Consider the following 13,043-nt stretch of genomic DNA (forward strand, 5'->3'; position numbering starts at 1 on the left):
CTTTAAAATTTAGTAGTATAAGTATTGTGATGGAATTGTGGGACGTGTAACATGCAACTGATGGAGCTTTTCCAGAATTGTCACTAAATAAAGTGGAAATCCAATGCTAGCCGAAAGAGAATATTCAAATAATTATCTACTTTACTTGGCTAATTTTACAAATTTTTGAGCATTGCATTACAATTTACAATACGACCCCACATCCTAAACAAAAATTTCCATGCATCGTGCCAATATTATTTATTAAACTCTTATCTCTAACTCTCTTATCTTTAACTTTTTCTAATACACACATGCATTAAATAGTTAGCTTTATGACTGTTGTGGATAAAATTAGCAACACCAAAAAACATTTAACAAGTAGTATTAAATATGTTCATTCCTCCTTGGCAAACTGCCTATTCACATCATAACACGTACCCAAATTATGGTTTCCAATTAACACAAGCCATTACATATTAATACATAAATGTGGGCTTTGTAATTTATGTACTGAGAGACATGGCCAAAAAAAAAAATCAATTAGTGAAATGTCGACTTTGCCCTTTCACTGCAGTCTCTTCAATTCATGTCAAGAATATGAAAGAAAGTTAAAGCTGCCACTGATATTGCACGCCACTCGTGTCTTATATATTATCTCCTTTTTCATTAATTTCCTTTCATTGCATAAAGTATTTTTGTTTTGATGTAGTTAGTCGTGGCCTGGTGGCCTGGCTGCTATTGCATAATTAATCACACTTATTGGTTGCTAATTACCTAACAAACCCACAAGTAACATTTTTTAGAGGGAAAACATCAAATATCAATATATATTGCTCAAAATTCAAATAGTCCAAATCTTTAAGACTTTTTTCTAGAAAATTGATCTCTAATCTAATTGGCATTTGCCACGCACCCAAAATAATTGAAATGTAGATAGCTACTTCTATCATGATCCATCATCTTAAATAATTAGCTAAAATGAATTCAATTTTTTTGCTTATGGGGGCCACTCCATATGGTTAGATTCAAATTGGTATTAGGACTTTGCCTAAAGCTTTTGTGCAATTTCAAAAGTTACAGCCCAAATTTCTAAGTTTTATCTGAAAATGTAAACTGATATCAAGCTCTGAAGATCTGGTCCCACTTCCCCCTTAGTAGATAAAAAAAGATTACAAAATGCACATATATATATTGGGGTGGATTATTCAGTGTAAAAACCAATCATGGCCATCCATTTGATCAAGATCCACGGATCACATTGATTATGAGAAACCCTATGGGCTGACGAATCTCTATATATGGGGGCAAGGTGTTTTGTTTTTGCTTATTCATTATTAAATTAGATGCCAGTCTAATGAGGTAATCTCAAGCCTCTAGCTGACAAAAATTGTCACAGAGTGGTTATATTATATGTGCAAAGTGGAGCACACACCAGCTGTTGGATATAATAAAAAAGAAGCATGATTGACAGAGGGAATCCCCTCATTTTTGGGTACTTAGTAATTTTGTACCATGTTAGATCTTATGTTTAAAATAGGAGGTGGATTATGAAAGCAGGGTCACTCCCTTTTACAGACCACATTTATATGGACACGAGCCATGTTTCTTTTTTAAAACAACTAAAATCGACAAATTGTATGTCGGGTATATGGGGGATATGAACAACGATTATTCTCAAAATTAATTAAAATTTATATATATATGCAAAGGCAAGGTCACGAGAAGGGGGAGGTTAAGGAGTCACATTCATTGATTTGGATGAGTCGTTTATTGCAGGAGAGGGACCAAGGTTCAGTCCCTTCATCTACAATCACCTCCACCACTGATAAACCAAATGGCTAACCTACAAATTCTTCGTTTTCAGTCACATGCACTCATGGGTCGAGGTCGGTTTGGTGGGGGCGAGCTCACACTATAATTTTATAAATAATACATTTTCATTTTTTTTATTATTTCATCCAAGTACAAACAACAAGAGCAAAAAAATGAAAGAAATTCCACAAAATTTAAATAAAAAAGGCCCCAAAGACCTCTGTATGGTTAGGCCACCTCTTATTGGCCAAAGAAAGAAAAAAAAAGAATTCGATATATGTGCGTACATCCATATACCCACATATGTTCGATCTTCACCCGAGAAAAATTGAGTCCAGTATATGGTTAGGACAAAAAAAAGGGGAGAATTCCCGCCAAAAAAAGCACACATACTCAAAAATTGACAAACGGAACGGTAGTCTTGTTTTTCTGCCTCTCCTCGTTGTAGCAACCTTGAATCTTGATTGATATTGGAATCCCCATATAAATAATTATTTCTGGATTCTGGATCCCACCAAACTCAAATCCAAATATCACTCCTCTTTCTTTCCACACTCCCAACTAAATTATTGATTTTCACTTTCTCACACGAAATTATATAATTACTATGTACCAAACCCCCCCTTCCCCCTTGGGAATCTGCGAGATGTAGCATTTCCCACTAAAGAAATGGGTCACCAATGAAATCTCTCTTGTACATAACTTACCATACATTATACTCCCTAATTATCTACATCATATTCTTCACCCTCACTCACCCATGGAATTAAAAGAAAAACTTGAGGATTTGAAGTCTAGACAAACCTTGGACCACCACCACCATTATTATTATTATATTATTTTAGTCCCCTCCCCTCCTTGTTTTTTCTTAATCTGAGCTCCCCTTGTCATCACCCACCCACGCCTTGCTATTCACTCTCCTCCTCTTATACGGTGGTGGTGGTGTGGACGACGACGACGAGGAGGCTGACGACGACGTGTCACTAGACGACACAGCACTCACCCGGCCAGTCGCCACCCTCAGCTGCGGCAACACCTTCGGCTGCTTCCTCGGTTTGTTCTTTCCCGCCACTTTTTGAATCAGTTGGTGGCATCTTGTGATGCTCTCCTGCAAAATAAATCATTTCTTTTTGTTTCAGTTTTAATCACTTGCGAAATGTACGTAGAATAAGTGTCAAAAAATTGTACTTTGTCGAGTCCATCACTCCATGATTCGGCATGTTGAGCGCTGATCAACGAGAACTTAGGTAGATCGTTTGCCGCGGTGAGTATGGCTGCCGCAGCAACGCATGATGGCCGAAACTCAATGAAGCTCACCTCTGTTTAATTTAACAATTCAAATTTTTATTATTGTCTTTTTTTTTGGTAGTTAAACATAATTGATGTAAGCAACACATTAATGTGTATAAAAGTCAAAACTAAATAAGTATAGTAGATTAAGAAGATTTTGTATAAAGAATACCTTGCATTGTTGAGAGGATGACTTCTTTTGCCCTTGAAACAAGGAAGCCGGTATATGTTGCAGTCGGGTCGATTTTCAGTGCAAAAAAGCTTAAATACCAAAATGGAGAAATTGATCTCAGTCTCCACTCCAAAACTCTTAGCACCAGAAGCTCCATTCTTTGGATATTTTTTGGTTCAAAAATAAATTTTGAGCTTTCAACCTATAAATCAATGAAGAATTATCAAAACCATTAAACCCCAAAAATAAATAAGTATTAGTATTATAAAAAGTTAGATACCTGAAAATCCAAAAGAGAAGGAACAATGGGTTCCTCCATCTTAGCAGCTAGTGACAAGCATGCAACCGACAACAGTTGCAACGGCCACCCGTTCATTTTCTGAAATTATTGTACAACTATATTCATCAGCATGCAAAAAAACAAAAATAAAATAAAAAGATTAGGTGTACATACTAGTACAATAATACGATGCATAAATTCTGAGGTTGTAGCAGACCACCAGGGGACAAATGGACCAGTCCTTATTAAATTATGGAGAAGATAATTTTGCTAATTAATTATGATTAACAAGCATGCTTAATATTGAGTCATCATTCACAAACTGCATAATCTCATCCAAGTCATCAAATAATAATGTAATTAGAAAGATGCTACCCCTCAACAGTATTTATTGGTAGATTATATATAAATTAATTGATGTTATTTATTAGTGTTTAATTAGGAGGAAGCGGAACTAATTGCCTTTAATTAATGAAAGCGCCCTCCATACGTGTGACACTTTACGCCAATTGGTATAGTATTAATTTAATTAGTGGGCACCAAGTGGTGGGACAAAGAATACTATTTATATATATAGGAATATACATGGATTTAACCAAAAAGACATATATGATACTTTTTAATAATTTTAACTCAAAATCATAGAGTTTAATTAATAATTTATTTTAATATCTAGCCAATATAAATTTTATAGTATTGAGGAAGGATTCCTTATTTACAGCTATAGGTCATTGTCATATTGGTATTAAAAGTCGTTTTATATCTAATGCTTTGGAAAGGAACAAAGTCAATACTATTATTTATTCACGCTAATTACTGAGTGGAAGAAAGTTTGGAGATTACTGCAGGATGATTTTGACTAAAATGAATAAGATTTTGTACGAAATACTTTCATTAATTATGTTGTCGAGATTAAATGGGCAGTTCAGAAGTTGATGGATAGATATTAATTGCTGGACTGGTGAAAAAATAAGATTTAGATTAAATGAATATTAAAATATTAATAAGCATTGCATTAATTAGTGTTATTGGTGTATTTGCTAACTAAAAAGTAAGGGATATTGGCATCTAATATCATGGAACTTTTCAAAAGTTGGGATTTTTCTCACGAACTTTGAAATTGACAAATAATATCACGAAATTTACTCCGAGTTTGTTATTTCCCACCAATGAAAAAATTTCGGAAAATAATATCATGATACGGATTTTTTTTGTAATTTCTCGATAACAACTTCGAGAGTTTCAAGATTTTTCAATCTTTGAGAATAGTTTTTTTTGAAGCACACCATCTAAATTTGTTCTTCAATCTAGTAATATAGCCAGAATTTTTTCATTGGTGGGAAATAACAAACTCGGAGTAAACTTTGTGATATTATTTGTCAATTTCAAAGTTCGTGGGAAAAATCCAACTTTTTTAAAGTTTAGGAGCCAATATCCCAAAAAAGAAAAGTAGTGTACTTGACGGTATCGGAGTCTTACCGGCAAATGATGAGAGTAAAGGAAACGATCGAAATAGTTGACGGAGAGATACGCCGTTAGTGGCTGGAAACAGTAATATCGTTGTACCTGTATCAAAGCAAAAAAACTCTCCCGTCATAAAATGCGCTGAAAACACTAAGGTGCGCCGCGAGGCACTGTTTCATCGCGTTCTAGAATACTCCGCGGGTTGAGTTTAGCGCCACCTGACCAATGAAACGGAGTCTGGAATGAGGAAAATACCTTGAGAATCCATGCAACGGAATCCGCTCTTGTAGATGCGTCGATCGATTCATGAGAGAGAGGCCAATTGATTCCGGCGAGATCTCTCTCGTCTTCCAAAAGCCCGGCGACGGATTCCTCGACGTCCGGCGGACCGGAATCGATGTCCGATGAATATTCCGGCAATTCATCCACGCCGGCGGCGAATATGATATTGGAATCCTCGCCGCAGAGAAGGTCGGAGCACGACAGTGACATAGCGATTGGCGAATGCGACCACCGATGATCGGCCGTTAATCTCTTCTGATCATTCCACCTCGAAATTTTTTGATTCGGTTATTGCCGGATATTCATCGGAATTGTCACCGGAAAATGTGGCGGCGGCGGGAGGTGTGTGCTAGGGTAGAAATGTGTGTGTTTTGGTTTGGGTTTGGAGTCTCTCCTGTTTGCTTCGGATATATAGATATATAAAATTAATTGGCTAATATTTATTTTCTTTTTTTTCTCTGTAAAGTTTGTGGTATGTTTTTTGTACGTTTCTATAATATAACGAATCTCTAATTTAATGGAGTATAATGTATTCTTCTTAATTAGTTAAGAATAGAAAGTAAATATTTGTTAAGAAATGGTAGATTGAAATGAATGGATGGGAAGGGGGTGGGTGGGGAAAAGAAAATAGAAAAACTGAATGTGTAATTAAGAATGCACGAGTAGGTTTGTTATCAAATTCTAACTAATTTATAGTAATAACTAATATTAATTGTGTATGTTAAAAATATCAACACAAAGACATAAATTTATCAATATTCTTCTGTTGATAAACTTATGTGTTTATGTTGATATTTAAATTTACATGTTGTATTGATATAATTATGTCTTTGAGTTGATAATTTTAATACACAGAATTAAAAGTTATTAGTTATTACTGTAAATTAGTTAGCAGACTAACGCAACTCGAGTATATATAAAGATATTGTAATATGTGTATGAGCTATCATATTTATACATACGTATAGATAGTGATGGTGTAAGATTTAACCTCTTGTTTGGTTCCATTGTTTCTCTTGATGTGTATTTGTCCCAATTTAATTTTATGAGGACCACACTTATGCTACTTGGAGAAATTATTTAACTGCCTCTATGCACGTTATACGTATTGCTAATGCTATAGATTTTATATACTCCGTGTTGGATATTCAATATTGATTCTTTAAGCCGTTTAATTTGACTTGTGCCATTGTTGAAGCAATTAATCAATGATGATAATCTACACATACTCCGTTTATTGTTGTAACCTGCAAGAGTGATATCTCATGTGAAGGAAGAAGGATTAGTTAAATAATTTTTATCTTTTTATAGTTAAGTATCATCAAACAATGTGGTGAACTAGACCAAAAGATGACCTACAAGAGTATTGACAGAGACAACAAAAAAACGGCAGCATAACATTTACTACAAGACAAGATTTCCAAACCAAAAAAAAGCAAAGGAACAACAACCAAGAACCTAGATCGAATCAGCATTAACATCTAAAGCTACCAACACCAAGCAAGCCACGGCCACAGAGCACAAAGAGAAGGAATCCTCAAGGCACGGAATCGATAAATCAAATCAGTGTACTCCCCATGTAAGAATTCACAATGTCATCCGAATGGCTATACTAATTACATCCCAAATCAGATCTAGAATTCTGAGTTCATTAGAACATGTATAATGGAGTAGTAATTAGCAATAGAAGAATAAGTTTTACAACTCAAATAAGTGGGCAAGTTTGTGGAGAAGCTTGAATATCGTTCAATGTCGGCAAGCGTGCGAATTATAATGACAAGTTTAAGCTAATGACAATCATCAACAAATCGATTTCATGAGCCCAAACTTGGGTATATATATATATATATGGAAAAGAATATCTTATTTCATTAGAGCAAGGATCGAGTTATTCAAATTGTAATTATGTCTGTCTGTTCAGTTTTAGCAAACTCGTAGAATTTGAGAATACACATTGATATAAGAAAATTATGTATTTTTATACTTCCTAAAATTATGTATTTTTATACTTCCTATTGCATAGTATCTTTGCACAAGTAGTCACTAACCCAATAATGCCGGATCCAGCAGCAAGATGTTATGTACGATTGCTTTTGACAATTTTAAATTTTATTGTATTTTTTTAATTGGCACAAAAATGTGCTATTCCCACATTTGAACTCTCGATTTTCATATTCACTCATTAGCATCCGCAACCATAAACAATTAATACTCTAATATATGTGGGTACGTATATATGTAACACAAAACTAACATCCTGAAATAAAATTCAACATTGTGATTATATATAATGATGTAGCTTTGCATAACACAAACAATTGCATGCATGCTACCAAACGATGTGTTTGGGCTGGGCCGGGATAGCCCAATTGCATGCACGCAACCCGCGTAATATGAACTAAACAGGAACCACAATCCGAATCCTAGCTACCAAAATCTGGCTCAAATATACACAACTTATGATTCAATTTGTAAAAGTAACTATTATGTACTAATAAATAAAATTATTATTCACAGTATATAGAACAGTAAATTCCGTTCCTGGCATTTTTAATGTTCTCATTGACGACGTCGTTTTGGCTGGGAGCATGAACGCAGAGTATGACGGCGTTGGAGTCTTCCTCCTCCGGCGAGGCCTTGTCATCCGTGGCGCTAGCATGGTGACTTCCGGCCAAAGTGATGATGCTTACTTCTTCGTGGTGGGTCTAAGCCTCTAACTCTCCAACTTGCCTTGATCGAGATTCATTTTCGTCGAATACTCGGCGTAGTTGCTTAGTTGTTAATATTTGAGAAGGTGAAAGATGGGTTTATTTTGGTAGTAAGTAGTATTATTTTGAATATAAAAGATCAATTGAATTTAATGTTGATTCATGATGGGTAAAATTCATTTCTAACTTATATATTACATACTACTACATTTTATTATTTCTCCAATATTGTGTGCTCCCGTCTTGAATTGTTAATTCTCAATTAAGATTCTTTCCTACGAATAATTTTGTCCCCCATTAGTTTATTTTGTTAGAGGAAAGCATATATTTTTACTAAACTCTTACTGTTTTCACGCGTTTACACGCGTTACGTAATACATTGATATTAAGGGACGTCGGTGCAGCACGTAATCAGTGAACTGGCATGAATAGCCAGCTAATTTTAGAGGGTTATGATTGAAAATTTTCAATCCGATTAGTCTGCACCCGATTAACCTGCAATTGAATAGGGTGGGCAAAAATTCGTTGGGCTGACTCGATTGACACCCATAGTGATATTGATCATTTTCGTTGGACAACATGGACTAAATCGAGCAGCCACTTTTCTTTATTTTCATTAAATTTATGTATAATAATTAATTATGAGTTATTAGTGTGGATATTTTCCTATGTTTTCCGCTCTAGCTAGAGTATAATACGATTAATATAAGTAATAGCAGTATGATAAAGCTTTGCCATCTTTTTTTTTTTGTTTTATAGGAGTATTTTTTATATAATAAATTTACAATGAAACACATGGATATCAATCAGGGGTGATTAATTTATTGATCGTAAATATGTAGTTATTCATTTGGTACTCGAGGCAGTCCTTGTTCAAGTATATATATGTATTTTTCATGATTTTCGATATTTCTATTAATTTCATTTTAGATGTACTTTAATTATGAATTGGTATTTTAATTTATAGTATGTGGTTTAATTTTTTCAATCCAGCGATGTAATTAAGATAATTTATTACTTTATCATAAATGTATAATTAAATTGATATAATTAATGTGATAGTAATGATCATTTATTTATAAGCATAAGTGTATCCACCCATAGATTGTTATGTACATTATTTAAATATAAAAAATAAACATTAAATATGGGGTAAATGAACTTAAGCTACACGATAACTCTTGTGACCTGCAACATGATTAGGTGAACAAGCTAATATACATGTTTGTTGCCGTCTGACTTTATTTATTTATAATCGTTTTTTTATTATTTAATAAATACGTACTCCTATATTTTATTCAGAGCATGACTTTAATTTATATTATCATAAAGTCACGCTTCCAATTTTTGAATTAGTAAATCTTGTGTGCATGTGTAAACTAAGATAGAATTACGCTTCCAATTATTAAATTTATATTTTACATAACAAAATTAGTGGGAAATTGTGGAAGGGTTACAATTTAAAGATTTTGACCAATTCAACTATATATATATATATATATATATATATATATATATATATATAGCCAATATAAATCACTATTTACACCATATATGTTTCCAACTTTTCTAGTGTTATACATGACAAAAGTCTCATTTCACTTATGAAAACGTGACGAGTTTGTGCACTATAATGTAAATCAATAAGCTTAATATGGAACATAAATTGCATTGATCTCATCTAGTACACCCCACGAATTTTCTCCCTTTTTCCTTTCTCATATTTTTCTCTTTGCCAATTAAATCCATGAAGAAATAAAATTATTATGGTGCCCTTCCCACCAACAACTGAAGTTGAACCAAATAAATAAGAATAAATAAATATGGAGAAAGAAAAATCTGCCCAAAATGTGGGGACTACAAACATTTCTACCTCTGCCTAATTCAATTAATACTCATCGCACTTCTCAACTATATATTGCTAACCTACTAGCACATTGTCTGTCACCTCAATTTATTGCCCATTCATATATATAATTCTTCAATTACTTTCATGTCCATATACAAATGAAGCTAATCAAAACTTATTTTAGACTAGTCAAAGTTTAAAACACATTTTGCTTGGTATAACGAAAATGATCTCGATTTACATCTTGTTATACTAGTCTCTGGAAGGAAAATTCCATACCAATACAGTGATGCACAAACAAAAATCCTCAAATTATAGTGGTTCAAAATGGCACTAATTTAAGGCAATAATGAAAATAGAAATGTAGTCAACATCCCATGAATAAAGCATAGTGCCCATATCCTGAGGAAGAGAGATGGGGTGTTGCTGGCTGGATGTGGGATATGCATATGCTTCTCCAAATTGAGTTTGTTTTCTAACACACCTCCATAATTCTATGCTTTGTGACACAATATATGAATCATGTATGCATACTATACTATTACTATAGCATGCCCAATTTATTATTATGAGAACGTAAAAACATAAGCATTATTTTAACGTGTAAAAAATAAAGATATTTGCTAACAAAATTAATTAAACTCAACAAATAAAAATTTTGTCTCCTCCAAATTTTAAAGCAAGGTCTGCATCATTCAGCAAGAGAGAAACATCCACAGTAGATCTTTATCATCTAATGACTAAATATACTTCTTAATTTCTATAACCAAAAAATGATTTTATTTGAATTCCCCATATGTATATTGCAAAGTGGAAGTGTCATTTGCATATCACTTCTCACATGGTTTGATCAATATCACTCCTCTTTATGTCTTTCAACATTGCAATATTGCACTTTGACAAAACCTTAATGGTCACTGTTATATTTGTGCGTTGTGCATTTCCCATTTTTCCCATTTCCTATTTTCCATTATTGGTCTAAGAGAGTATTAGTTTGTCACTATTTCTCCTTGAGAGCCGGATTTGGTGGAGTAGAGCTTTGCAATTGGGTGGTGTAGGTCCAATGCAAGATCTAACAATTTTAATCATAAATAAAAATAAAATTGAGCCCTCATCTCTAATCCTTATATGAGTGAAGGATAAGTACTGGACTACAAGTTTGTGCTTAAGTTTAACAGCCATTTTTATATATTAGTACTCCCTAATTATTACTATAAATTGAATCCAATATCCTATATCACTGGGGGATTATTTATAATAATTTTAACATTTTAATTGAAGCCATTAATTAATCTCGACCTATATAGCTAATCTACTTTGGGAATTAAAAAGCCACTTGTAGTGCATGGTGGGTAGATATAAAATAATATGCACTCACTTTGTATAATTCATCACTTAAATTATTATTCAAGGTAAATTTATTACACATGTGGCGAATACAATTTTATACAAAAGTCATTAATCAATTTCCACATCAGTGAAAATTTTTATTACACATGTGACGCTAGTCAATCTCTAATACCTTAATGCATGCATCTTTGTCGCTTTTTCAAGTCCGATGACTAATACTAAAGTCCAAACAAAGTCTAAATTTTTTTATTAGATGAATGTATAATGTCTCTATTATTTATAGGTGGCTGCTGTATATAAAAAAACATTGGAAAAATCAAGGTAGCATGATGCCACTGAATTGGAGGTTTATGATTTGATTCCAAATTAGTATGTAATTATTAAATTATGAATAAATTGTATATGAATCTATATATTTCCAAAGGAAAATAGACAATACAGAACTTTTCAACATAAGCTCAAAATGATGTCTTTTCTTGAAGAGAATATAAGATATCCATGTTTTAATGATAATTTATTGTGGTTGTTTGACTAGAAATCGGTAATATTAGAACAAAATGTGGAAATGGACAATTATGCTAACAACCAAAAATATAGTGAAAGTGGTGTTTTCATTCTTGTTATTCGGCACAACTCTTGTCTTAACTCTTAACATTTCCTCTGCTAAGTGTCAATTATTTGGCTTGATTGTATAATCAATAAACCCTAAGCTTATCTGCTCCAGTAATTATATAGGGATTGGTTATACATCAAATCTTCTTACTATGAGAAAGTGACAATATATTTGTATTTCAATAAAATTTTAATCATATGATTCAATCAAATCCTCATTTATGACTAGCTATATGTGCAATATAACTATTTCGAATTCTTTTTACAATGAAAATTAACTACACTAAAAAAATAAATATACTCCTTAAGTGATATAGAATCGAGAATTTTTAGGCCCGATTTTTTAAAACAAAAGGGACTTCTGAGCCCAATTTCCTAAATTCTATATATATATATATATATATATGGTTTATTTACACTGGGTGAGATGCTATTAATTATCTTTTGCAAAGTAATATGTATCTAGTTATTATAATTTGTTAGTAATATTTTATGACAAAAATAATTTATTCACATAAATATGCTATTGTCACTAGACTAAATAACACCTATAGTGGTTATAAGAAGTATATAAATCTGCACTAATTAACTCATAAATTAACATATGAACAGTGATTGTCACGGTAGATGCGATTATTTTTTTTAATGCAACTGTAGAAAACGACTGATTGGAGCCATTCCGACAAACTTGTCAAATCTAATTAAGGATTAGTAATTATTATTTGGGCCGTCTAAAAGTCTATAAAATTTTAATCATATGATTCAATCAAATCGTCATTTATGACTAGCTATATGTGCAATATACCTATTTCGAATTCTTTTTACATTGACAGTTGAAATAAAATTTCATAGTAATATTGCAACCGGTAAAGCTAGATTGACACCGTTACCACTAAAAACACATGGTTATGCATGAATGGTAGTCACTTATATTGAGGGGGCATAAATTAATTATTATGATAGATTAAGAAAACATAAGAACGATGATTGAGTATTTAAATGATAAAATGATCAAACAAATTCAAAACTAATCAATATATCAGAAATATACTATAAATTAATTTGAATTATTAAATCCATGGTATTAATCAAAGTAAACACTTTTTTAGATTCAATATCCATTAACAATTGGGCCATTATTTTCGAGAGAGGTGTTAATATGGGCCTAAAATAAAGTAATTAATTTGACGGACTGGCCCATTCTGTGCTTCCAAACAGATTTTCCAACTCCCCTTATCTGAA

The 13,043-nt window shown here is 32.7% G+C and overlaps 1 protein-coding gene across 1 annotated transcript; it reads right to left on the reverse strand.

The window, feature by feature from the left end:
* Positions 1 to 1,900: 1,900 nt before the first annotated feature.
* LOC121794755 (cyclin-D1-1-like) lies at positions 1,901 to 5,683 on the reverse strand. The gene is made up of 6 exons (XM_042193081.1): positions 5,256 to 5,683; positions 5,016 to 5,102; positions 3,537 to 3,635; positions 3,257 to 3,458; positions 2,983 to 3,113; positions 1,901 to 2,902 (listed from the first exon to the last, which is right to left on the reverse strand). The coding sequence occupies exons 1-6, from the start codon at positions 5,490 to 5,492 to the stop codon at positions 2,663 to 2,665; spliced, it is 996 nt and encodes a 331-aa protein (XP_042049015.1). The 5' UTR covers positions 5,493 to 5,683; the 3' UTR covers positions 1,901 to 2,662.
* Between the last annotated feature and the right edge of the window lie 7,360 nt (positions 5,684 to 13,043).

The sequence above is a fragment of the Salvia splendens genome, chromosome 3 (genome assembly GCF_004379255.2).
Source record: "Salvia splendens isolate huo1 chromosome 3, SspV2, whole genome shotgun sequence".
In the NCBI taxonomy this organism is placed as follows: Eukaryota; Viridiplantae; Streptophyta; class Magnoliopsida; order Lamiales; family Lamiaceae; genus Salvia; species Salvia splendens.